Source organism: Cynara cardunculus, assembly GCF_001531365.2.
Source record: "Cynara cardunculus var. scolymus isolate 2C chromosome LG 3, CcrdV1, whole genome shotgun sequence".
NCBI lineage: Eukaryota > Viridiplantae > Streptophyta > Magnoliopsida > Asterales > Asteraceae > Cynara > Cynara cardunculus.
This window is the reverse complement of record NC_037530.1, coordinates 34,134,663-34,161,257: the sequence shown is the minus strand read 5'-3', so window position 1 is coordinate 34,161,257 and position 26,595 is coordinate 34,134,663. Positions and strand designations below refer to the sequence as shown.

The 26,595-nt window shown below is 32.5% G+C and overlaps 2 protein-coding genes across 7 annotated transcripts; both read left to right on the top strand.

The window, feature by feature from the left end:
- The first annotated feature begins 7,528 nt into the window (after positions 1-7,528).
- Positions 7,529-13,631, top strand: LOC112509922 (galactinol--sucrose galactosyltransferase-like). The gene is made up of 4 exons (XM_025115131.1): positions 7,529-9,135; positions 12,207-12,384; positions 12,469-12,827; positions 12,908-13,631. The coding sequence occupies exons 1-4, from the start codon at positions 7,912-7,914 to the stop codon at positions 13,472-13,474; spliced, it is 2,328 nt and encodes a 775-aa protein (XP_024970899.1). The 5' UTR covers positions 7,529-7,911; the 3' UTR covers positions 13,475-13,631.
- Positions 13,632-16,189: 2,558 nt separating this feature from the next.
- Positions 16,190-22,953, top strand: LOC112509725. Of its 6 annotated transcripts, none has more exons than XM_025114828.1 (7): positions 16,190-16,263; positions 16,441-16,457; positions 16,586-16,638; positions 21,508-21,599; positions 21,682-21,827; positions 21,921-22,002; positions 22,614-22,953. In XM_025114828.1, the coding sequence occupies exons 2-7, from the start codon at positions 16,447-16,449 to the stop codon at positions 22,725-22,727; spliced, it is 498 nt and encodes a 165-aa protein (XP_024970596.1). In that variant the 5' UTR covers positions 16,190-16,263; positions 16,441-16,446; the 3' UTR covers positions 22,728-22,953. The 6 variants fall into 6 exon arrangements, with proteins under 6 accessions (XP_024970596.1, XP_024970598.1, XP_024970600.1 ...); XM_025114830.1 differs by having other exon boundaries at positions 16,195-16,263; positions 16,441-16,502; XM_025114832.1 differs by lacking the exon at positions 16,441-16,457 and having other exon boundaries at positions 16,216-16,263.
- The last annotated feature ends 3,642 nt before the right edge of the window (positions 22,954-26,595 follow it).

The window sequence follows — 26,595 nt, the reverse complement described above, 5'->3', positions numbered from 1 at the left end:
AGATTAATAAAAAAAAAAATCAACCCAATCAAATACAACTAATCTAATCCAATCTAATTATTGTAGTTTAAAATGGGTTGGATTGGGTTGACGGTTTAGTAGTATATAGATAAGTTTGATAAATGAAACACGATAAATATTGCTAATAATAATTGTCCAACGAAGTGATTACAATCATCCAAATGTATATATTTAAACCTTTAAGTCTTATAGTCAAAATTTAAAAGTTGGAATGGAATGGTAGATAATACTTCAAATCATCATTTAAATGCGACCATTTTAGACTTTTACGACTAAAATTTCCTTCGCATCGAGTTTATTTATGTTGTCTATAATTTGGCAGCAAGTCAATTTGGAGAATGGGGTTATGGACTTGATCAATCAACTAATCGACCTGCAGTTGAGAAAACAATTATTAAACTAGCAGCAATAGCGTAACTGTATAAGGGTTTATGGTTGATCCAATTTTGGACTTGATCGATCAACTTGGACTTATGGACCGAATCTATTTTAGGCTTTGGGATGTAAGCACTTGACCGGTGGATTAAATCTATTTTGGAGAGTTTCATTTACACAATATATCAGTGGCGGATCTATGATTTTTGTTCAGTGGGGTCACCTTTAAGGTAAACTAAAGATCTGCAAAATCGTTCAATGTGTTTTTAACCTAAATACAACGTTTTCGAGGGAATTTTAAAGTTTTTTTGTTGATTTCGAGGGATTTTTTAGTGTTTTTATCGATTTCGAATAACTTTTTTGGTTTTTTTGATTGATTTCAACAAATTTTTTTGGTTAGAGTAACGGTTTTGATTGGGGTTGGGGGATCGTGGAAAAATGTAATGGGGGGAAGTGAAAGGTAAATCATGTAAAACCTATGATTTTTTTTTAGTTTTTGACTGGGGTCCCTTTCCCCCTCCTTTTTTGCCATTGCATCCGCCCCTGCAATATATAATATATAACATATAATACATAATATACATGAGGTTAATCATATGATAACCCTATAATTTGTAAGTTCTGTGAGATCCATCCTAAGCCATTAATTTAAGATAATTAATCTCATAACTAAAAAGATAATTAATGTTGATTTTAGAAAAAAATCAAATTCAATATATATATATATATATATATATATATATATGTTCCTCTCTCATGTAACATAAATGTATACAAATTCACAATTAAATATGTAACAAGCTGAATACATTGTGAATACAATGAAAACAGTTTTTTTTTTAAATCACATTTGGGTGTTCACAATATGTTTAGAAGGGACAGGTGTAGTTTTAGTTGATGTTCACAAGCTATATACCAGATCTCGTAGATTTTGAATGCGTTCACATTTTGTTCATGAATTATAATAGTATTTATAAAAGAGTGTTTATAATGTGTTTATCTTATGTGCATATTTAATTATGTGTGTGCGTACATGTTATGGGGAAAGAAAAAAGAAGAGAAAAGATACAAGAGATGAGATAGAGAAAGGTGATAAAAATTAAATTTGGTTTTATTTTTTAACTAATTTTTTTTTATTAACCTGGATATCCAACACGCCATGCGAGGCGACTAATTTCAAGATGACCGTCTGCTTTGCAGATAGTCCGGAGTCACCGTATTTGAACCTCTATGACTGTAAGGAGATTTTTATTCAATTTTTTAACTAATTTTTTATGGTTTAAATTGGATTTTGTGGTCTAAATTGGATTTTACAAATTAGAAAAATCTTAAAATAGATTCTTATCTATATTATATTATTAAAACATTATCTATATTATATTATTAAAACATGTTAAACCGTTATTTGTTAAATTCTAAGAGGTAGATCATATTATGCTTGATGGATATTACTTTGAAAGCTATACAATCTCCTAGTTTCCATGATTATGAGAATCAAAATATTTTTAATTTTTAAATTATATTTTATATCCTTATAATTAGTTATTTAGATATTTTATACCCATACTAGTTGTGTACCTGCATAATGTGTCGGAAGCCTTGAATTTTAACAATTTTGAAGTTTTACTGGTTTTATTAGATAATATTTAACGATGATATAAGTTATATTTGGTCTTTACATATTAATACAATTTGAATAAAAAAAGTTATGGTTCTGATTACAATCTGTCTATGAAAAAAATTGTATGACAATTTAAAATCCAATATATTTAAAATCCAACATATTTAAACGACTCCACAAATGTGTTCGATTTATTTACACCAAGAGCAAGGAATCAAGAGATTGAGAGCGAGACCGAGAGTTCTAGAGCACTTGAATGGAGATGAATGAGAGAACTTTTAATAACTCATGGTGAATATCAGTTTGAATCTCACCTTGGGGGATGAGGAGAAGACATAGAGGTATGAGAGAGTTAATATATGAATGAAAAGTGTCAAAAGTATCTTGGGAACATGAAAAGAAAAGACAATAATGTGCATTAGTAACTTGTACTATATATTATTTTAATTGTAGATTAAAAGATTTTAAGACTTAATGTATAAAGTAGAAATATTTAATGCATCATGAATTGTTTTTAAGACTTTTAAAACTTTGTGAATAAATGTATAGTACTTTATGCATTAAAATTGTTTTTAAAACTTTTGATAAATATGGTTTATAAGGTTATATAGATTATATTAACATACATAATCGTATATTAAGTATAACTAGAAGAGTGCTCGCGCAATGCAACAATATACAACTCAATTTTAATTTTCTATTTTATTATTTGTTTATGTCGATGTTATAATACGATTTTATGTGTTTTTAAGAAAGCAATAATGATTTTATTTTTGAATAAAATATAAATTTGAAGATGTCACAAAAATTTGAAAATATATATATATATATATATATCAATATTAATATCAAATCAACTATTTATTTTTGGTTTAATAATATAACATTTTATAAAGATAATAATTAAGTATTCTGTTACAACTCAATGATTATCCTAATTATATTTTTTATATTTAAAATAAGATGTTTATCCTGTATTTGATTATGTTTATCTGGAGTTAGTTACACAAAATCATATATAAAGCTTTAATAAGTTGTACTTACGCACAATTTACTTGCAATCTTGAGTTTTAAGTAATATGCATTATTAAACAGTACTTTACACATAAAAAATGGGTTTTAAGAGTTTTTATCAAATGTTTTATAATATAGTATAGATTAAGTATTTTTAAGAAAGTAATAATTATTTTATTTTTGAATAAAATATAAATTTAAAAAATATATATCAATATTAATATTAAATCAACTATTTAAAAGTTCTAATTTTTTATGTAATTTCTTTTTTCTTTAATATAATTTAATTTAAGTTTGATAATTAAATAATTTATTTTTGGTTTAATAATATAACATTTTATAAAGATAATAATTAAGTATTCTGTTAGAATTCAATGATTATCCTAATTATATTTTAGATTTTTTATATTTAAAATGAGATGTTTATCATGTATTTGATTATGTTTATCTACAGTTAGTTACACGAATTCAGATATAGAACTTTAATAAGTTGTACTTACGCATAATCTACTTGCAATCTTAAGTTTTAAGTAATATGCATTATTAAACAGTACTTTATGAATAAAAAGTGGTTTTTAAGAGTTTTTATCAAATGTTTTATATTATAGTATAGATACATCAAAAAAAAATTATAAATTATATCATTATAATTGTCTCATCAATATCTTCAAAATAAGCTCAATATTGATTATTTTTGGATTTAATCATATTATTAAATATCATAAATAAGTACTAATTATTTTAATACTTACATTTTATAACTTATAATTATTTATCAATTTGTCTTATATCCCTTACTATTTTATTTTATATCTTTATTTATATTATATTATTAAGCACGCTAAACATTAAAAATTAAGGGATATAAGTTTTGATGTTTAAACAAATTTAAAGTTGTACAACCTCCGATCAGCACACTCCCAAGTTAATATTAAAAATAAAATATTTTTAATTTTTAAATTATATTTTATATTCTTATAATTAATTATTTAATTTATTTTATATTCCTTATTTTTTTACACCCTTATCATATTAATATAAATATCGTATATAAATTAAAATACATTTATTATTTAAAAATATGGTTTTTCCAACTACATATATTCTAAAAAAATGTTGTTTTTCCTACTACATATATTCTAAAAAATGTGGTTTTTACGACTGCATATATTATTTAAAAAATAATATATGTACTAAATGATTAGTCACATGAGTTTCAATCATTTTCTTTAGCATACCATGTATGTTGATTTTGCATAAAAAAATTAAAGCCTTTTTTCCTATAACAAGAAACCAAACAATGAAAACATAATCTTAGACGGATCGAAAAAAACTCGAACAAGTCAAATGAAAATTTAAACAATTTAATCGGATTCATCTATAGCGGAAGTTGTCACAATACTAACGACTACTTTACCCTTTGTGCAATGTAGGTTGAGAGAAAATGGGGTTTCGAGGAAGGTTTTTGAACAAAGTTGCAAACGAGTACATTACAAAAATGTAAGCAAATTGTAAAAATATCTGCAATACTATATATACAAAACTGGGTAATAATACCGCGTTTGTGTGGTGGATGTAAATATTTTATGGGAATATGTGTAGGGTATAAATTGGTATGTTTATGACAGAACAATTTTCATTATACACCTTATTATTATAATCAATAGTCTCACACACACACACACACACACATATATATATATCATTTTGATTTAATTACAAAGTTTGATATAAGGAAAATTTGATATAAAAATATTATTATTTAAGTATATATAAATATTTTAAAAAATAACGGAGGATGATGAAGCGATATCATATAAAATGTAATATATATATTTTCTTATTAGTTTGATATATGATATGTGATCATCGACCCATTTAACTTCAATCTATACTATATTATAAATCATTTGACAAAACTCTTAAAAACTATTTTTTATGCATGAAGTACTGTATATTGATGCATATTACTTAAAATTTAACATTACAAGTAAATTATGCATAAGTACAACTTATTAAAGCTTCATGTTTAAATTCATGTAACTAACTGATAAGCTTAAATTTATACATTTTTTTACGTCAAAGTACCCTGAAATTAATGTCAATTAGATGCTTAAATAGGTCCAATTTAATTGTGAGTTGATATATAACTTCTTGGGGCTAATTAAGTTGAAAATTTTATTGTTTTTGTGGCCAAACAGCACAAAGCAGAAACTGCAGTCCAGCAGCCCAAAAGAACAAAAAAGGCCAGTCCAAAAGCAAGCCCAAGCCCGTGTAAAAGAAAAGAAAAGAAGAGAAGAAGCAGCAGCAGCCTTGGGCTGCTGCCCAAGACCAACATCGATTGAGATTTAGAGGTCGTGCAGTAGCCAAACAGGGGGAAAGACGGGAGATCGTGTTGCAGCAAACGTGGGCAGCGAGAGAGAAATCGGGGGATCATGGGCGAGTACGAGGAGACGAAGGAGGCTGTCGATATAGAGGGAGCAAAAGGCGGTCGAGGGGAGGAGGGATTGAAAGCCGAGAGCAGCAGGTCGTCGAGAGGAAGGCTGTCGATTGACAGCAAGAAGAGACGCAGAGGAGAGGCGAGGCAGCAGGAGGAAATCGAGCGTCGATAGAGGCGAGAGGGAACATCGAAAGGGGACAGCAAAAGGGGCTGTCATCAAGCAGCCGAGAAGGAAGAAATCGAGCAGCAGGGGGCTGTCGATTGGAAGCAGCAGAAGAGGGAAGGAAGCAGCAGTCGAGAAGGAGAAGAAGTCGATTGGAGAGTCGATTAACAAACAGAAGCAGAAATCGAGAGGAAGCGGTAAACATATTTTCAGAATTTTTGGAGTCGATTTTGGATTTCTTAATTTCAGTTCTGCATACTCTACTGCTTCCTACTATCTGTAAGTTTGATTTCTGATTCAAAATAGAATTATGAGTTGCTAGTTTCCTRTTTTTAGTGATGAGATTATAATTAGTTTGAATTGAACTTTGTTGAGACTTGTTTAACATTGAGCCTTAATTGGATTTTATTTGCACAAATTCTTGTTCTGAATCGTTCTTCATTTTTGGGATTTTGGTTTTGAGAAGGATCCCTTAAATCCTTTAKCCTAAATTTGAATTGCTAGTTGTGATTAGGAATCCGTAATTGTTCTTAATTTCCACTTGGTAGCAAATAGTGCATCAATAGACAAKCAAGTTTATTGGGTTGCATTATAGGACTGTGTAATCTAGCTTAAATGTTCGGGCGTCCGTTCATTAGTTAGGATTGGTGCTTGTTTATTGCGTAAGGCGATTGGTAGGTTGAATTTTACGTCCGTGACTAGAATCAACTTAATCAATTAKGAACTAATCTATCGAGCTTCTCATGTTAGTTTAATTATAAGGACAAGTGGAGTGTTTGGCGCGTGTCGACACTCACGGCCGGTCTAAAATCTATTAAGAAAATGTTTTTATACAAGTCAATGATACATGATTTGATAAAGAACTAGTTATACTCATCACTAGAATTTATTCATTATTGTTTAAGTTCTCAATTTATTTTGCATTTTTAGGCTATGTATAAATCTTCCAACCCCCCCCTTTTATATATTGTTTTAATGTCAATGAATTTGCACACGGTTACGTCTTGGACTTACGGTTAACTTCGAGTCCCTGAGGAGACGACCCTACTTATCGCTATCACAAGTGTGTTTTAAAGATAATAGGCTGATTTTTATAAATTTTATTATTTGCCGGACTCGACACCCGTCACTAACTGTGGATAAACATAATCAAATAGAAGATAAACATTTCATTTAAAAATATAAAAAATCTAAAATATAATTAGGATAATTATCGAGTTCTAACAAAATAACTAATTATTATCTTTATAAGAAAATTATATTATAAAATAAACCATTTTGTTATTGAACCTAAATCAAATTATAATAAAAATTTGAATTAAGAAATTACACAAAAAATGAGGAATTTTAAATAGTTAATTTTATACAAATATCGATATATTTTTGTCAATCTTTTATGATATTTTCGATCGTTTTTTCAAAACCACATAATACCATATTATAACATCGACTGAGATAAAAAATAAAATGAAATATTAAAATCAAAAAGTATCTCGTTGCATTATACGAGTACCATTCTAATATTTATCACCACCATACAACGCACAATGCCCAACACTAGTTGCTAAAAAAAGAAAAACCAAACACAACCTTCAGACATATATTATTCATATTCTTTCATTTATATTATCATTATCGTTTAAATAAATTTGAAATAAAAATATAATTATTTAAACAAAGCAGATTGTAATTACACCATTTTGGTTTACACAGACAACATGATTCAAAGAAACTATTCGAAACAGCCAATTTCATCGGTTAAATTCACTTTATAGTCATTTTTCAAAGTCTTTTCAAAATAATCAATATAAATATTGACCGTTTAACCCTCTAAAAAATATTGATTATTTTTAAAACACTTTGAAAAATGATTATAAGAAACATTTCGTTCGCAAAATGATTTCTAAAGAAATAAAATCTGTCAAATGAATTAATTACTTTGAAAAGATTATAAAAATATTTTTGACCATTTTACCTTTTAAGGAAATATTTTGTTGAGTAGGCTAGGCAGACACCTAATCCTCACTACGTGCCCAATTCCAAATTTGGCTCGTCGTACATCGAGAAGCTATTTACCATATTACCCTTGGTACATTGCGGTCCATACTAGAAGTAGAAGCAAAGGAATTATACTTCTCCAGACATTCTCTACTTGACCCTCTCGTCCTATACGTGTCCTTAAAACACCTCCTCACAAACGTAGGATACATACATCCCTCTATCTCTATACATCTCATATCAGGATTATTGCTGGAGAATCCGATCTGTACCCGATTCATGGCTCCGAGTTTGAGGAAAGGTGCTCTGAACGACCTTCAAAACGAAGCCGTTTTGTCCTCGGTTTCGCTTGAAGGAACACACTTCTTGGCCAACGGCCATCCGTTTCTCACCAATGTCCCCCGCAACATCATATCCACACCCGCCCCATTCACCTCCAAAGACGTCACCCGGAACATAATCGGATCCTTTGTCGGCTTTCACACCGATAAGCTGAGAAGTCGCCACGTGGCTCCCATCGGAAAACTGAGAAACATCCCCTTCATGAGCCTCTTCAGATTCAAGGTCTGGTGGACGACCCACTGGATTGGAAACAATGGAAAAGATGTGGAATTTGAAACCCAGATGATGTTACTTGACAAATCGGATCTCGGGCACCCGTACGTTCTGCTACTTCCACTCCTCGAAGGACCATTTGGAGCCTCCCTCCAGCCTGGCAACGACGATGACGTGGATGTCTGCGTGGACAGTGGGTCCAGTCTGGCAGTGGGGTCCACCTTCAGAAGCTGTGTGTACATCCACGTCGGCATCGACCCTTATCAGGTGGTGAAGGACGCCATGAGGGTGATCAAGAATCATTTAGGAACCTTCAATCTTCTCGAAGATAAAACTGTGCCGGCTGTGGTGGACACATTTGGATGGTGCACTTGGGATGCCTTTTACTTGAAGGTACACCCTCAAGGCATAAGGGAAGGCGTACAAGGACTAGCCGCAGGTGGGTGTCCGCCGGGGCTTGTCCTCATAGACGACGGATGGCAGTCCATCAGTTGCACCGACAATCCCGACGACCAGCAAGAAGGTATGAATTACACCGTCGCCGGAGAACAAATGCCATGCAGGTTGCTAAAATTCGAAGAGAATTATAAATTTAGGGATTACCAGAGTAAAAGGGTGCCCTACAAGAAGGGTATGGGTGCCTTTGTGAGCGACCTAAAGGAGGAATTCAAGAGCATAGAACATGTGTACGTGTGGCATACTTTATGTGGTTATTGGAGTGGTTTACGAGAGAATTTTCCGGGGATGTCGCCGGAGAATTGTGAAGTAGTTGAGCCTAGGATGATGAGAGAGGGTTTGCAGACGACGATGGAGGATTTGGCGGTTGATCAGATCGCAAGGCACGGTGTTGGGGTGGTGTCGCCGGATAAAGTTGGCGATATGTATGAAGGGTTGCACTCGCATCTTGAAGCGGTGGGCATCGACGGTGCAAAGGTTGACGCCATCCAAGTAAGCATGTTTCGTTGCAGAAGCTTTTTATTGCTAGTAACCAAATTTGTAGTTGTTGATGATACGTGGCAAAACCATGAAAATAGGTGTCTCATAGGTATGCATATTGCAGTATCTCCGTTCTCCGATACAATCTACAACACTGGAAATATTAAAAAAAAAAATACGGGTTTATTGAAAACTAAAAAATAACTCTAATCATATACCCAAAAAAAATAAAAAACATATTTAATATAATAATAATTTATATTATATTATAAAATATTTGATAAAACTCTTAAAAATTATTTTTATACATAAAATATTGTTTATTAATGCATATTACTTAAAATTCAAGATCATTAAATTGTGTGTAAATACAACTTATTAAAGCTTCGTTTTAATCTGGGTAACTAATTATAGATAAACATGATCAAATATAAAATATATATCTATTTTGAATATAAAAAATCTAAAATATAATTAGGTTAATCATTAGTTATAATCATTATCTTTATAAAAATTATATTATTAAACGATAAATAAATTATTATATTATTAAATCTAAATTAATGAGATACACTAGATCAATTTTTTTCGAAAACGCAATTCATGGGTTGTTTTGGGATTAAAAGTGATTCATGATCCAAATATCTTCTTACACTTCACATTTGAACTCATATTCTCATAATATCCTTTCTCTTATTGGATATACTCTTATAGACTCTGTGGTTATAAATGAACCATTCATATATCGTTTGAGCAACAAATTCATTCATTTATTAAGTAAACGAACATGAACATATTTTTTGTTTGTTTAGTTAAATGAACAAACATGAATTATGATATCATTCTTTTATTTAAATTCTTGAATGTTTGTTCATTTATGTTGGTTTATGTGTTTGTTTTTATATATAAATATATTTATATATTATGACATCAATATGTGAAATTGTTGATTAAATTAAACTTTTAATTTTTTTTGGCTCTCCTATTTATCCGGGTTTTTTATTTTGTTTCTTATTTTTTTATGAACGAAATAATGAGTAATGGTGGTTGCTTTTAGAATATGTTTGTTTATGTTCATTCATTTACGTTCATTTAACATCTTAATAAACTAACATAAACGAACACGAACAAACACAACTTTTAACGCACAAACATGAACACGAAAAATTCCATATAATTTATTGTTCGTTCGTGTTCATTCGATTCATTTACAACTCTATACATGTGGAAGGTCGGTCCCCTGATGTTTTGCTTACACAAAAATTTTTATTTGGGGTTAATTATAATTATTTTATCTATCTATACTATATTATAAATCATTTGACTAGAACTTTTAAAAACATTTTTTATGCATAAAGTATTATTTATTAATGCATATTTTTACTTAAAATTCAAGATTTCAAGTAGAATGTGCATGAGTACATTTTATTAAAGCTCCATGTTTGAATTCATGTAATTAACTGTAGATAAACATAATTCAATACATGATAAACATTATTTTTTAAATATAAAAATTCTAAAATATAATTAAGATAATCACTTAGTTATAACAGAATACTTAATTATTATCTTAAAAAAATTATTTTATTAAATCAAAAATAAATTATTTCAATTTTAAACTTCAATAAAATCATAATAAAAAATTAAACTGAAGAAATTACACAAAAACAATAACTTTTAAATAGTTAATTTGATACTAATATTGATTAATTTTTTCAAAATTTTATAATATCTTCAAATTTATATTTCATTCAAAAATAAAAACCTTTTCTTTTTCTCAAAACCATAAAATCGTATTATAATATCGGTGGAGCCAAAAATATAAAACAAAACATTAAATTCATGATATATCTTGCTACATTACACGAGTACCCTTCTATTATATTATAAAACATTTGACAAAAACTCTTAAAAACCATATTTTATACATTAAGTACTGCTTATTGATGCATATTACTTAAAATTCAAGATTACAAGTAAATTGTGTGTAAATACAACTTATTAAGCTCCATGTTTAAATTCGTGTAACTAAATGTAGATAAATATAATCAAATACATGATAAAATACTTATTTTAAATATAAAATCTAAAATATAATTAAGATAATTATTGAGTTTTAACATAATACTTAGTTATTATCTTTATAAAAATTATATTATTAAACCAAAAATAAATTACTTCGTCATGAAATTTAAATTAAATTATAATAAAAAACTGAATTAAAAAAAATTAAAAAAAATAAGAACTTTTATATATATTTTTAATTTTTATGATATTTTTAAAGTTATATTTTATTAAGAAAAACATTATTGTTTGAAACTAAACTATTTTTTTTGTTGAAAGTTGAAACAATAAACATAAAAAAAAATTATAAGTTTTATATGAAAAATTAAGATACGTTTCGCTTTGACATTCTAAATGCCTTACTGTTTTTAATTTACTTTTTTTTCTTTTTCACTTTTTATTTTATACTTTTATCATATTAATTATTTAATTAATCTTCGCTATAATACATTAAAAAATATGTATACTATTTTACCAATTACATTGTTAAAAATATTTCGTTAATACGTTTGAAATAAATAATTTAATTATATTTTTAACATTAATATAAATAAAAAAACATATTTTTAACGTTAAGAGCATGCATGTATATGATAAATGCAATAATCAATCTATATCAAATACACATTTGTTTTGATAGTTTGTCGTTGACCGTTCTTAGAGTTTTTGATAAATAATAACTTAAGAAAAAAAAAATACGATGGGACTTTTCTTAATAAAATTTAACGTGAATACAATATTTTATTATTATCTTGTATATCCAATCCGTTATGCGAGCGACTAATCTCAGGGCGACCATCCACTTTGCGGGTTACCCGGAATCACTGCATCTGAACCTTTATGACCATAGGGGGATTTTGTATTTAATCGACCCAAAATATCCAAAAACCAAGCCCGTTTAATAATTATATAATTAATTTTTAAATTTTTGTATTACGATAATTATTTTGTCATGCAAAAAATCTTGGATCCGCCCCTAGTTATCGGCCATTATCAGTTTTCCATTTTTTGTTGCACAGATCTCAGAATTGGTTGGGGAGAAATTTGGCGGTAGAATTGCGCTCGGGAAAGCTTATTACAAAGCGTTAACCTTATCGATGAGGAAACATTTCAAAGGCAATTGTGTGATCGCTAGCATGGAACAATGCAACGATTTCATGTATCTCGGAACCGAAGCCATTGCACTCGGACGTGTAGGTACTATTACTACGATAATCTTTTCAAAATCATCGTAATACGGAAAAACGGGCCTCCTGACCTCAATTTCGTGCTTAACGATAGGAGATGATTTCTGGTGTACTGATCCAAATGGAGATCCATATTGGTTGCAAGGTTTACATATGGTACATTGTGCATACAATAGTTTATGGATGGGGAATATCATTCAACCCGACTGGGACATGTTTCAATCGACTCATCCTACCGCTGAGTTCCATGCTGCGTCTCGAGCAATCTCCGGTGGACTGGTCTACGTTAGCGACCGTGTCGGCCACCACGACTTTGTTTTACTTAGGACACTAGTTCTTCCCGATGGATCAATTTTACGCTGCCAATCCTACGCCCTCCCAACTAGAGACTCACTATTTTTGAACCCTTCCCATGACGGAAAATCCGTGCTCAAGATCTGGAATCTGAATAAAGTAGGTAAATTTTCTTTTGCTTTCGTGATTTTGGCTGATTCGTACCTTACGTTGTTTCTATGTGGTTAACTACTCGATAGTTTACGGGAGTTCTTGGAGCGTTTAATTGTCAAGGAGGAGGTTGGTGCCCTAAGTCGAGGCAGAACAAGCTACATTTCGAAGCAAAATGCACCTTAACCTGTTTGGCAAGCCCCAAGGACATCGAGTGGAGCAACAAAAGTGGGAGGAGTTTCATTCCGATCCAAGGAGTTGGGGCATTTGCGGTGTACATGAACAGACGAAGAACCATGAAGATTTTGAAATTTACGGACAGTTTGGAGATTGCGCTATCACCGTATAACTATGAGCTGCTTACGGTGTCACCAGTGAGGGTCGTTGGGAGAAAAGCGGTGGAGTTCGCTCCAATTGGGCTAGTGAACATGCTGAATTCGGGTGGTGCCATCGAGTCGGTTAAGTATGACGGTGAAAATGTGGTCGAGATCGTTGTGAGAGGGTGTGGGAAGATGGCAATTTACGCATCCGAAAAACCTCGGGCTTGCTTACTGGACGGAGTCGGTATAGAGTTTGGATACGATGAACGTATGGTCATTGTTGATGTGGCTTGGCCCGGCTCGTGTGGGTTGTCTGAATTGAGGTACTTGTTCTAATAAAATGTTGGTTGTCTGTGGTGGTATTTAATGGGAAGAAGTTGTCGTGGCCGCCGGGAAAACGGAACGAGGAAGACGATCGGAGGTGGACGGGCGATGGTCAATGGTCAATGGTCAATGTCGGGTTTTATATGTATAACATAAATCATTATATGTAATGTATTATATACAGTATTGGTGTAGGATAAATGTATCATCGTCTAAAGCATATAATGATAGGGATTGAGATGAATATACCAGAGTTAAATTAGAATTGAAATATCTCGTAGTTATCTACTTATAAAAGTTCTAAACCATACTTTACGATGCAGTGCAATATGGTGCAGACGGTTTGGATGAATACCATTTACTGCAACAACATACAATACGTGCGTTTAAAAATTATAACACTTCTGATATGTGTTAAACTAACACAAGTGAGGCTAAAAAATTCAAAAACAAACACAAAAAATTTCGGTTTAAGTAAATTGAAGAGAAATTAGTTGGATAACGGTTGGATAATAATCGGATGGTAATTGGATGTTGGTCCATTCAGTTTGGTCGGTATCAAATTGTCATCCAAGAAACGATCGATCCAAATTGGATATTGAAATTTTCAATTCTATCAGATCTAATTACAATTGGATATCCAATTATAGTCGGTCGGTTCTAATTAGACATGTTGACTTTTCTGCATCCCCTATAATATAAGATTGAGGAGGCTGTTTTTGACCCAAGTTCGAATAACGGGGCCAACATTTTTAACTTGTCGAAAGATCGTGTTAGAAGGAGAGTTAAGGTGAGAAGCACAAGAAAGGATCTAGACCCTTGATCACCTTGTCCACCTATGAATTGCACTTCTCACGGGAATTGATCTGGTGCATCTCATCTTTGTGCATCTTATCCTATTGTACATCTAAGGATGATAATCCTTTTTTATTTAACCCTCATTTTCATCGGAACTCAACTTTTTTAGCTTTTGGGTTCATTCAATCCCAACTTGAAATTATGCTAAATTAGAAAGGGCAAAATACACGAAATAATTCATAAAATTTCTTATTATAGTGTTGTACTTTCAGTTTACTTATTACAGTAACGTACTTTCAAAATATTTTTTACTAGAGCATAGTACTTTGAAAAATTTATCTATTATACAACATTGGGTAACCTTATGATTTAATTTTATCTATTATACAGGTTTTTATGATACGTCACTTTTATTTAGGTTGTCTACATGTACCACACCGCTGACATGTCATTTCTTATTATAAAATTGTACCTTCAAAGTAATTTTATTACAGCATCGCCAGTTCCTGTTACAACATTGTACTTTTAGTTTCAACATTTTATTATTTACACAATGTACATTAATCAAACATATTTACCTAAATTTCAATTAAAAGTTTAGGTGGCGTTTGTTTTTTATGAGGTGCTGAAATCTGAAGTCTGAATTCGCTTCTGATTTTTAAGAGGTGGTGCTGAAGTCTGAAATCTGAATCAATCAGACTGTTTGTTTTATGCGTCTAAAATCTGAAGTTTGAAGATGAGAGATCGAGAGTTGATATGGATCGACAGTTGACAGAGTTGAGAGATGAGAGATCGAGACAGAAGAGTTGATCCAGAGAAATCGAGCGTAAAGAGATCATAGTAGGTAGACGACGATTTGAAATAAGAGGTTTCTCAACCACTTAAATTTTCAGACTTAATAAGAGCTTTTAAGCTCTTAATTGGAAAAAAAAAAACAAGCACACTGAATCCTCTTATGTCTGACCGATTCAGACTTAAGAGGACATTAAGAGTTTTTTTATTAAAAACAAACAACCCCTTAGTCTCTCCAAATCAAGATTATAATAATGAGTAACCTTTTGATTTGAATTAAGATGACATGACATAAGTTCCAAGTTTCATGTCATGTTATTGTCCACATAAGATGTCCACGTGTAAAATTTTGTTAACGTGTTAAAAATTTGTGTTTTTTTTGACAAAATAAAATAATTGTTACGTTTTTTTTACCAAAAAGTATTTTATCTTTAAAAAAATATATTATACTTGTTTAGAACCATATAAATATATCAAATTAATTAGATTTTTTCTGAGTTATTAATTAATACAATAATATTAAAAAAACTTGTAGATCACAATTTATCTCGCTAACATCTTATAAAAAGTTAAGAGATGTATGTTTTTGAACAAAATAAAATAAAAAGTATTACATTTTTTCACAAACAAAACAGTTATACTAAAAGTAATGTATCATATTTATTTAAGAAATAATTTACTCTAATATTTAATTTGCATGCAATTTATTAAGAAAAAAGTTAAAAAAAAAATTGAAATGTTTTATTTTAATTGTCACAAGAAAAAAATGAAAACCCATTGAAAATAATTTAAAAGAGGTTTTATTTTGACTATGTCATTAAAATAATGTATCATCCACGTCATCTCATTTAAACTAAGTAAGCATCAAAAAGTAAAGTTGTAACCGGTTTAAAATGTAATAAATTATTTGTTGGATAAGTTTTTTAAAGTATGATACTTTAATAAAAAATAATTTAAAATTTTATTCTTGTAATAAAAAATAAAAAAATAATATTGTAATAAAAAAATTATAAAAATATGTTATTATTTCATATGTGTAGCCCAAATAGAAACCATACGTGGGTTCCGATGGGCTTATTGGTTTATAAATTGGCCCAAATGATCCATCAAGGCATCAATCAGTTCGTCCCTTCATCTCTTGCATTGCATCATCGTCATCTTGGCTCGATCTTCTATGCTTGTATCAAATTTCTTAAATATTAAGATCCCAGGTTTGTTTACATGACTTATTTGCTATTCCCTTCATTTCTTTTCATCTGTTTAATCATTCTATCTGAAATTTAAATTAGGTCTTGTACTTTCTTGTTGATTGTTCTATCTAAAATTGGAAAGTGTGGACTTGCTCCGCCAAGTTTGATGGTGTTTCTGTAATTTTATATGCTAAACAGTGAGTTATGCTGGAATGGTATCATATTTCTGCTACTAGTTTTGCTTGTCTACTACCATAGCTGTAAGTTATGTAATCCCTGCAACAATCGAATGGCATTAATTTGTGATTTTTCTGTTGTCTACTCTTTTACTTGTTTGTTTCAGCTACATCAACAATCGAATGGCATTAATTTCTGATTCGCTGACTAGCTTTACAGGTTCCTTCTCTCTATTCTCTTGTGCTTAGCACCACACTATTTTCTATGAATATGACAAAGCCAAATGTACTAAAGAATTAAGCAACGTAAGTACGATGGTAAGGTGAAACGATTTCAAAAAGAAGCAAACAGTCCACTTGTACGTTTTAGACATCTTTGGATACAGATAATAAGCTAGGCCTTCTTGGTGTAGGGTCTTAAAAAGTTTCATTACTTGTGTATGAGAGGGTAAATTTTACCACCAGACTAAACCTAAGCCATTTATTCTTGGGAAAATATCACATAAACCATCATATGAATTCAGAGGTGTTGTAGAACTAAGTTCTTAAGGTAGTGTTTGGTACGCATACACGACCCAGACCGGACATGACAGGTTAGGACAAGAGGGCAGGACTGGACAAGACAAGTTGTTTGTCTAGTGTTTGGTACGACTAAGATTAGATAGGACATGACTAAACAAGTTGCCCCTAATTTTTTATGATTCTGTATATCATATAATAGTTAAAAGTGAGACAAATCTAGTAAATATATAAATAATCTAATTTATAAACAATTTTTACCCAATTTTCATATACATAAATACATACATATATAAATAGAACCAAATTTGACGAATAATTAATAATAGTTGATGGTAGTTTGAAAAATCCCGGTTTGTATGAAGAAAAAATTGTGGATTATTCGGTTTGGAAGATCCTTATGAATTAGCAGAGGTGCGGTGGATGTAGAGGATGTGAAGATGGTGATGGTGATGGTGGTGGTGGTGGAGGTAGAGGCAGTGTTGGTTGGTAGAAGGTGGTTACTGTAGAGGATGTGAAGATGGTGGACAGTGTCACGGCGGTGGAGGAGGTAGTTGTGGCTGATGTGCCAGAGATAGCGTTGGTGGTTATAGTGGTGATGGAGGTGGAGGTGGAGGTGGAGGTGGCTGACAATGGTAGTGGTGGCCGAGAGTCAACGGTGGTTGTGGGAGGTGGTGGAGGAGGCTGTTGTAGTGGAGGAGGTGGAGGTGGCTGACAATGGTAGTGGTGGCCGAGAGTCAACGGTGATTGTGGAGGTGGTGGAGGAGGCTGTTGTAGTGAAGGAGGAAGTGGAGGTGGCTACTGGTGGTAATGGTGGTGAAAGGGATGGGCGACGGCGACCATTAAAACAAATGCCGTATTGAAGTTATATCAAATGAGGGTAGATTATTAATTTTTAAGTTTTTGTTTCATCCTTGTCCCATCTTGTTCCACCACTTTTAGTGGAACAAAAAAAGCCTTTTCTGTCTCATCCTGTCCTACCCTGTCGTAGTCCTTGTCCCTGTCTTGTGTCAAGTGAAACGTGGAATAGTGTGTTTTTGTCCTGTCTCATGTCGCGCCAAACGTGGGACAGTGAGTTATGTCCTGTCCTGTTTTGCCCTGTCCCTTGTACCAAGTGCAACCTAAAAGAGAGTTTTCTGGTCCCTACATTAAATATGTGGTGTCTGCATCTTGTAAAATGGGTTACAAGCTTAACTAGTGGGAACATATTGCATCTCTCTTAAGAACATATTGTAAATTTGTGTAAGACCTTAATTTATCAAGGTCTTACCTTCCGATAGCTTAGGTTACAGGTCCTATCAAGTGACCATGTCATTCTTTAGTCGTAGTAAAAGTTGCCAAAGTCGGCAACTAGATATGGTGGTGGTTACCATTTTGTCAAAATGGCTACCTTGATGAATTTGAAGCAGTAGTTGCACACCTTGCAGCCCATTTTCCAGTATCTAATCTCATGGATCAAATACCCAGTCTGGTTAAATGGAGACGCCCTAAGTTGCTCTTTTGTATTGGCACACACACACACACACAGAGAGAGAGAGAGAGAGAGAGAGATGAGCACTCCGGTCGTCAAATGCTCATCTCACCCTTACTGTGCTTTCTATTTCTTTGCCGGCAAAATGCATGGAAATGGGACACACTTTCATTCAATTCCTATTCTAGGAACATACTTTTAGAAGACACATTTAAGGGTCTATGGTTTAAAGTGCCTCTTTAAGGATCTATAGTTTGAAAATGTTTATTTTTGGGAATGTAACTGAAACACGTCAATAAAAAAGAGCAACTTAGATATTTTCAAATTTCACTACATCATGTCAGCGCCATTGTGTACTAAAATAGACATTTTTCAAACTATAAACCCTTAAATGAGGCTTTTGAAAGATGATCTCCGGAATAGGAACCTGGTCAAAGTACAATTCATATTCATGCATTTTGGCCATTTGTTTGCCCTCAAGTAGTTGTAATGCAATGCTGTTACTATTGTTAACTACTACCATTATTACTAATGATTTTTCATAGCTAGTGAGCAATTACTAGCTAACCCGTCAATTAATGGTAAAAATGAATTATACATTAACCAAAATTAGTACTAGTTGAATCCTAAAGTTATACATGTGTGGAATATGTTTTATCACCAATTAGGGAAAAGTAGCGTCAATGTTATTATCATAAATAATCAAAGAGATTAGTAGCTAAAAATGACATGCTTGAGTGAATTATAGTTATTGATATTGAATTGAACATCTTGGGAGAACCTCTCGAAAGTAGGTAGTTTTGTATTTCTTTGTTGTTTTATCAATAAAATTGTTGTGGCATATCACAATCTATTGCTTGATGCCTGACCTTTTACAAACTTCTTACTTTCCCCAAAACCAACAAATCTTGTAGATCTTCCTTGTGCCTCTACCCCAAATTTGTCTTCCCAAAAGAACAACCTAATTTTCAATTCCTCTTGTTCCATTGACCTGATTCACTTGATAGCTTTCTTAACCATAAATTCAATCAGTTTCCTAACCCTTGACTTTCCAACGAAGAATATTCATCATTAATCCATCCATATTTTTTTTGGAACTAATCTCGGCAAATTGTGAGTGCAAGAAATCAGTCTCAGTGGCCAGAATTGTTGTGTATGCCTGGAATGGAATCTTGGGAAGATGGGATATTCCACCACATCCCCCACTATTACGCCACGACTCATGTGGTTTAATCCGTCCTCATATTTGACACCAATCACTTTTATTCTCTTTTATTTTTTTCTATGAATCAACATCATCAATAAAATCACTGAATTAGATTTTTTCTAACCTATTGAATCCTCTGTAACAAAGTTGAGTCTTGTTTTACTCTAAAACACAGGCTGACACTCCAAATCTTCTAACTATCTAACTAACAAGATTTTTTCTTGTTAGCTTTTGATTTCTGCTTTGTTCGTTAGATTTTCCCCAAATTACCTTCTCACAGTTTCTTAATCCTTGTTTCTCAAATGCACCTCTCCCTACTAGCTGTGGCCTCATGAATTGTCACAATCAGTTCCTCTATCCATTTTATGGTACACTCCTATTATCTTCTTTCTCACCTAAATCTTCCAAATGTTTGTGTGTTCGAACACTTGTATACTTCTCACAACAGATGCAACCATTTCTAATTCCGATCCCTCGTGGTGCTTGAAAAACCACATCTCTCATGAACCGTCACAATCTGTTCCTCTATTTGTTTTTTGGTAATCTCGTTTCATCTCTTCTCTCACCCAAATCTTCCACACCTTTTGCTTTTATTTGAACATTTCTATACTTCTCCCAACAAATTTAACCTTTTTCTCATTTCCCCCTCCAGGGGGTGGTGTATTCTGTCCGTCTAATTATCTTCTATACGCAAAATGGGCAGCATTTTTATCTCTTATGTTTAGAAGAAAACAATGTGTTTCTCCAACTGGACGCCCAATCCTCTTTGAAATCCAACCATCATGGATAAGCCTCTTCTCAAGTTGGTATCAAACTATTAGAGCCCTCATCTACTCTATGACTTTTTGTTCTTCCTTTACATCCTCCTTCCTCTGATATTTCTGTTCTGAACCCATATTATTTCAGAGCATGCCACCTTTCTCATCTTCCTCTGCTTCATCCTTGTGTTGGTGTATTCAACTTGCTAACCCTTCAAAGGGTATCAATATGATGCAATGCAACTGTGCATGCCGAAATAAGAGTTTGCCTTTTTAAGATTTCTTCGCAACAACATTTGTTCATTGTTTCCATATTCAGCTTACACTGTGAAAGCATCATCATAAGAGCATCTACTACTAACACTCTGCGATATAAGTGGAAACATATGTTCATCTCTTTGCTCTATATGTCGTTCTCCTGTGCTCTTCTCATGTTTGGCTTACAGCAGAGATTGAAATCCTTGTGATTGAAGGTATGTGGTAGAATGTGTTATACCCTAGCCCAATTCTTAAACAGAAACGCACCCCCTGGCTAGAATTCGTAAACGATTACAAACAGAAACAGAATTACAGTAGCTAGAATTCTTCAATTGGAACGAACAAGAATGAAATTGTCGGCCAATCTTTATCGATACAAAATTGATACGTCTCCCAGACTTTCGAGAGGTCTGGGACTCTCTCCCTGAGCTTACGCTCCCAACAGAATCACCAGAAAGAAAAAACAGAATGCCCGACTACTACCAACAACTCCCTATTTAAGCTAGACACAATTACCAAACTGCCCCTCTCTTATTCGTAACAGGAAACAACAATTAAACCCACTCAAAACTAATTTCTTCTTCTATAAGTAATTTGAGGTTTATCAGAATGGTACAGAGAGCCCTATGGTAGATCATTAGATAGAAAGTTCCATTTTGGACAGTTGTGTTTGTGTATGATTGGCTAATACCACAGTTTCTTATGGAAAGGTTGTTATTGAGTTTGAAACGTCTAACTTGGACACTACTTCGAAGTTGCAACCTGAAGTGACACCGCCCCTCCTTCCCCAAAAAAACACACATACACTGTCACTGTAGCGTTTCTCGCTTTGTTTGCCATATATTTACCGAGATTTTCTCTCCCACTCTGGAATAGGTATCACATTTCCGAAAGCACTATTTCCTACACAGAAGTTAATTGGGAACAAATCAATATATTACAGAAAAAGCTGGCTGGTTTTTGAAAAGGTAACCATGTTTTCATTGTTTTTTATCACTAAATATAGCTAATGCCATGTGTGATACATAATTTGATGACTGTCTACTGAAGATTTCTAGAACAAGGCCTCAGTATTTCGTTAGAGAAGGTTATGGTGCCAAACATGCTATTTCAGTAGGAAGAGGAAACCACGAGCTTAGTTTTAATAATGATGTCAAGGAACCCTTTTGGTTAGCACCTACAAAGGGCTTTACCAGGCAAGTATTTTTGTTGTACTAATCAATATCAATTAATTTTCTGTTGTACAATATAATAGAAGAAACATGGAACTTTTGCTAACTAAATTTCAGGGGTTTAAAATCTTTGTTTGCCTTCCTTGCGGAGCAACCGAGCCAGCTGAAGTACATAGAGTGGCCAGGTTTCCAGAATACGGTTAGTAACTATACTTTTGTTGTAGCTTTATTTCCTGGTTATCATAATCTTTTAACATATCTGAGCATAAGTCGACTAGAGGTATAGAGAGATTATTTATTGCCCATTGCCAGTTTAAAGAAATTTCTACACCTAAATAATGAAATGTCTCATAAATCCTAATACGCATCATTTAATAGCAAATAATGAGATGGTTATCATGATATAAGAACCACATGTGTAATGGTATATATGTAAGGCAATTACGAGTGGATTGGGCCGAAATGCCTTGATGACCGTCAATGATGCCTTGGTGACAATTATATGTAGTTTTAGCTTGAAAATTTCGTCTTAAAATGGGAATTAGTTCTATTATCATGTTGTTGGGTTTTTCGTTTCACGGAAACCATGCTCTACTCTAGTCTTTGTTAAATATCGTAACTTTCTTTAAAGACAAATGAATCATATCATGGTCATGATGTATTTGTAATGCTGATAATGGGCAAGTAGGTAATTAGAATCGATTATGGCATTTATCGTAGAGGATGATATTCCAAAACGAAAAGTTTTGCAATGAAAGGTATGGAGGTGAAGTATTTGCTTATTAGAAATATGTATGCAATGAATTGCAGGTGAAGACTGCTAGCCTGACTCTTGTTCTTGTGGCAATGCTTATTGTTGTGTTATCCTCTGCTGATTCTGGCCTCTGGTATCTGCTTGTCAAGATTCTAAGGAGACCTGCATGATTTTATTCCAAACACTAGTTGCAGATGGTAATGGTGCTGCTGCTGCTGCTGCTGTTGTTGTTGCTGGCTTGTCAATGATGAATTTTGTTCGTGTAACACTTACTACCGACATTGAATCCTCAAATTTAAGTTGAAATTTTTTTAGAATAACCTGCTAGGAATGATTAATGTGTATCCAGAAGACATAACTTTTTTACAAGGATAATGAAGATTGTTTTTTTGTCTATTAATTCTATAAGAAATCTTACATCCAGATGAGTTTTCGTATCTCTTTTGGGCCTTCCAAGTGATGGAGTGTACCAATTGGGTCTTCTGTTTGGGCTTGTTCTGCTAGAAATGACCAAAAATCAGTCTCGGACAGGGTCCAAATAGGTCATGGTCCAGGTCCTAACCAAAAACCCAGCCCCAGTCTATGTGTTCTGTAAGGATGTGAGGACATGACAGAACAGGACATGACATGACAACTGTTCAACGTTTGGTAAGAGAAAACTGGACAAAACAGAACAAATAAAATGACCAATTTACCCCTGATGAATTGTTTATTTTAATTAATTTATGTAATTTATTAAATTATAATAAAATAATTATTTTTTATAACAAAATATATCATTTGAAGTTTTCATCAAAACAATTAAAATGACACCGAATAAAAAGTTTATGTAGTTTTCTATTTTTATTTTTATATATTTTCTACATTATATTTTTTATTATTAATATATAAAAAATTACATAAATAAATAAAAATATAGAAACCGTATAAAAATAATATTTTAAGGACAGTTTAAGAAACATAAAATACAATAAATAAAATTTAAAGAATGAATAAAATGTAAAAAAAGAGACCTATTTGATGTTTTAGAAGAGAATTAAGTTTTATTTTAAGGTTATATTGTTAAAAATATAAGTTTGTTTCACCATGTTCCATAGGGTAGGGGTGGAACAGGCTTGTTCCACTTTGTTTCACTCGGTTCCTGTCCGTTCCACATAAAATTCATGCCAAACACGGGATATGGATCTCTGTCATGTTCTGTGTTGTCCTTGTCCAGTGTATTAAATGCACCCTAACCAGTCGGTTTAGCCAAACCGGTTTCAATATTTTTTCCATAAATCAACTTTGAACATAAAAAAAATCGTGTTTGAAGATTACTTTTTTTTTTGACAATATCTTATTGATTTTTTAATACGCTTTAAAATATCTAATTGGGTCGTTAAAATACACTTCAAAGATATTTTTTAAATCTTTTTTACACCAAAATGTTGTAGATGTGTTTTGATAATTACGATTTTCAAGATTTAGTATCGGAACACTTATAAAAACTTGAAAAACATCAAAAGATAACTTGAAGAACTTAAAAAAAACTAGAAAATCTTGTAGAAATCTTGAAAACTTGATATATAATTTATAAAAAATTATTTTTCTAAACCAGGCTTATGTATAACTAGTCCCGGACTGAGCCTTGTTTTTTGACGAAAACCGTAACTCGGCCGTAATCGATGAGCTATAACTGGTTCGGACTGAGCCGGTCCCGGACCCATTTGGCCATCTTTACACCAAACTACCAAGTACCAACAAATGGTTTCTAACTGGAATTCCTCGGGTCACAATTTGAACCAAAAAGCATCCACATACAAATCTGTTATGCACCGGCCCAAGCCCAAGCCCAAGCCCAAGCCCAAGCCCAAGCCCAAGCCCAGGCTAATTAGTAGGATTAATATTCTAGAAGGGGTAGTTCTGGTATTTTTATCCTAGAATCTCTTATGGCTGTGAATAAACTGGGAGTTGGTGAGTGAGGGATCATCAAGAAAATTGTTGTGTACACACAAATTATTTAATTAAATACAAAAATGACATAATGCTGACAAATATCAATAATGAAAATTATAGTTTATAACGTATTTTCTGGAGGCATTTTTTATGTAAAAATCTATATCTATACATGTATATATATAAAATGAAGATTGTAGGGCATGAAGTAGTATTATGAGATTTAAGTATAAAAAATATGCAATTGCGATGTTGTTTTCGTTATTCATATTGATGAGAAAAATGATAGATTGAAGGTCATTATATATATAAAAGAAAAATAGTAGATGTACGAAATATATTATGATATTTTATCTAAAATATTCTTTAAGATCAAATGTCACTTTTTGTCTAAATTTGTATCATCGTACAACGTGCAATGTTGAACACTAGTTAATATAGTAAGGATATAATATGAAGAATGAAAAAGATAGGAAATACAAGAACAGGCAAAGCACAAAGACTCAAATTGTATTTACTATATAATTTAATAAAACAAAAAAATGAAAAAGACCCTGGAAAAGTAAATGGATTAAAATACCTCGAAGCTAACTAATCAATTTAATTAGAGTTACTTAGGGACCAAAACTGAAACAAAGTAGCAACCGAATGACCAAAAATGTAATTAGTTCACCATTGTAGTGCTGCCCCTTTGCCCTTAACTCACGACCCTCTCACTCTCCCTCCAAAAACTCGCTCTCACCTATGACTTTCACTGGACTCTGAATCGACAGCCTTAGCTTGTCACTTTGCTTCTCTCCTTTCTTCTAGCTTCTGCCTTCTGGACTCTACTCTTAGCCCTAGGCATGGGAACAAGCACCAACTCTTTGGGTAACCCGGTCTACCTGCCCTGGTCAAGGATAAGAATTTCGTGCAAATCCAGCTCCTAGGGACTGGGATCCCCATTTTGCTCAAAACTGAGGATGGGGCCGGGACTCAGCCGGGGACGAGTATCTTCCCCACCCTGTACCTGTTTTATATATTAATCATTAGAATTTAGAAGCACTGCATATCAAGAACGAAATAGAGCCGACAGCCCTCTGGCCTCCTGCCTCGCCTGAACGCTCTCCGCCTGAATGCCATCCATCAGTCTATCTGTTTCAGATTTCAGCGATGTTGAGGTTTGTAACTTTCGGATTTCTAAAAGTTTAATTTGGTAAATCTAGAAGTTGTTTGTTCTCATGATATTGAAACTCTGTTGAACGTTTGATTGTTACTCCTCTTCTCCAAGTCTTTAGCCAAATTTAGATTGGTTTGATGAATACTGATTTTAAGTCCCATTTAAATTTGGGACTCAAAATCAACATTAGATAAAGGAAAAACATAGTGGTACTTGGTGATTGTTGTGGCAAAATAACATATGCTTGAATGAGTGAGTACTTTATCAAAGGGTCTTTGTCCTTCGTGGGACATCATGAATTCAAACCTTACCAAAAGTAAAGAGGTTGTACGAATTTAATTGCTGCATTTACCTTATATAAATATTAATATAAGATACAATATTTTTTTGTATTTAATGCATACTGAATAACACCAAAAAAGGTTTGTGCAACAATATTAAATAATTAGGAGGCGGCAGGGTAGTGAATCTCCGAACGAAGGTCTTAAAATATGACCGTAGCTGCTTCTATAGAGTTACCGGCGATCTGCACACCTGCAACCGCAACACACTGCCAACTCTTGATCCTATGTTGCCCACTCCTCCTCTTGAGTACGTTGATCACCATCCGTTTTCTTTAGTTTCTCTTGCAATTCAAATACCTAAATAATCCGTTGGCAATGAAATTAATAACATATTTATTGAAGAACAACATACTTTTGGTGACAGACCAATAACATAAGATTTTCTGGTAACTAGTGGACTCACGGGTACAAATGAAAATAATTTAGTTTGTCTTTTGACAAAATATATATATATATATATATATATATATATATATATATAGGGCCTATTCAAGGGAGAACTGAGTTGTTTGTGGTAACTGTGAGAACCAATATTAACCACAAATCAATAGATAAATTAGGAAATTTATAAATTTGGTAATTTTAAATTAAAATCTTAAT

Bases quoted from the DNA above. Each gene is read 5' to 3' on its own strand.
- LOC112509922 (XM_025115131.1), top strand. From the start codon at position 7,912: ATGGCTCCGAGTTTGAGGAAAGGTGCTCTGAACGACCTTCAAAACGAA. The intron at 12,385-12,468 runs GTACTATTACTA...GCTTAACGATAG, and splicing joins CATTGCACTCGGACGTGTAG to GAGATGATTTCTGGTGTACT. The intron at 12,828-12,907 runs GTAGGTAAATTT...ACTACTCGATAG, and splicing joins AGATCTGGAATCTGAATAAA to TTTACGGGAGTTCTTGGAGC.
- LOC112509725 (XM_025114827.1), top strand. From the start codon at position 16,430: ATGCTAAACAGTGAGTTATGCTGGAATGGTATCATATTTCTGCTACTA. The intron at 16,503-21,507 runs GTAAGTTATGTA...ACTCTGGAATAG, and splicing joins GCTTGTCTACTACCATAGCT to GTATCACATTTCCGAAAGCA. The intron at 21,600-21,681 runs GTAACCATGTTT...TGTCTACTGAAG, and splicing joins GCTGGCTGGTTTTTGAAAAG to ATTTCTAGAACAAGGCCTCA.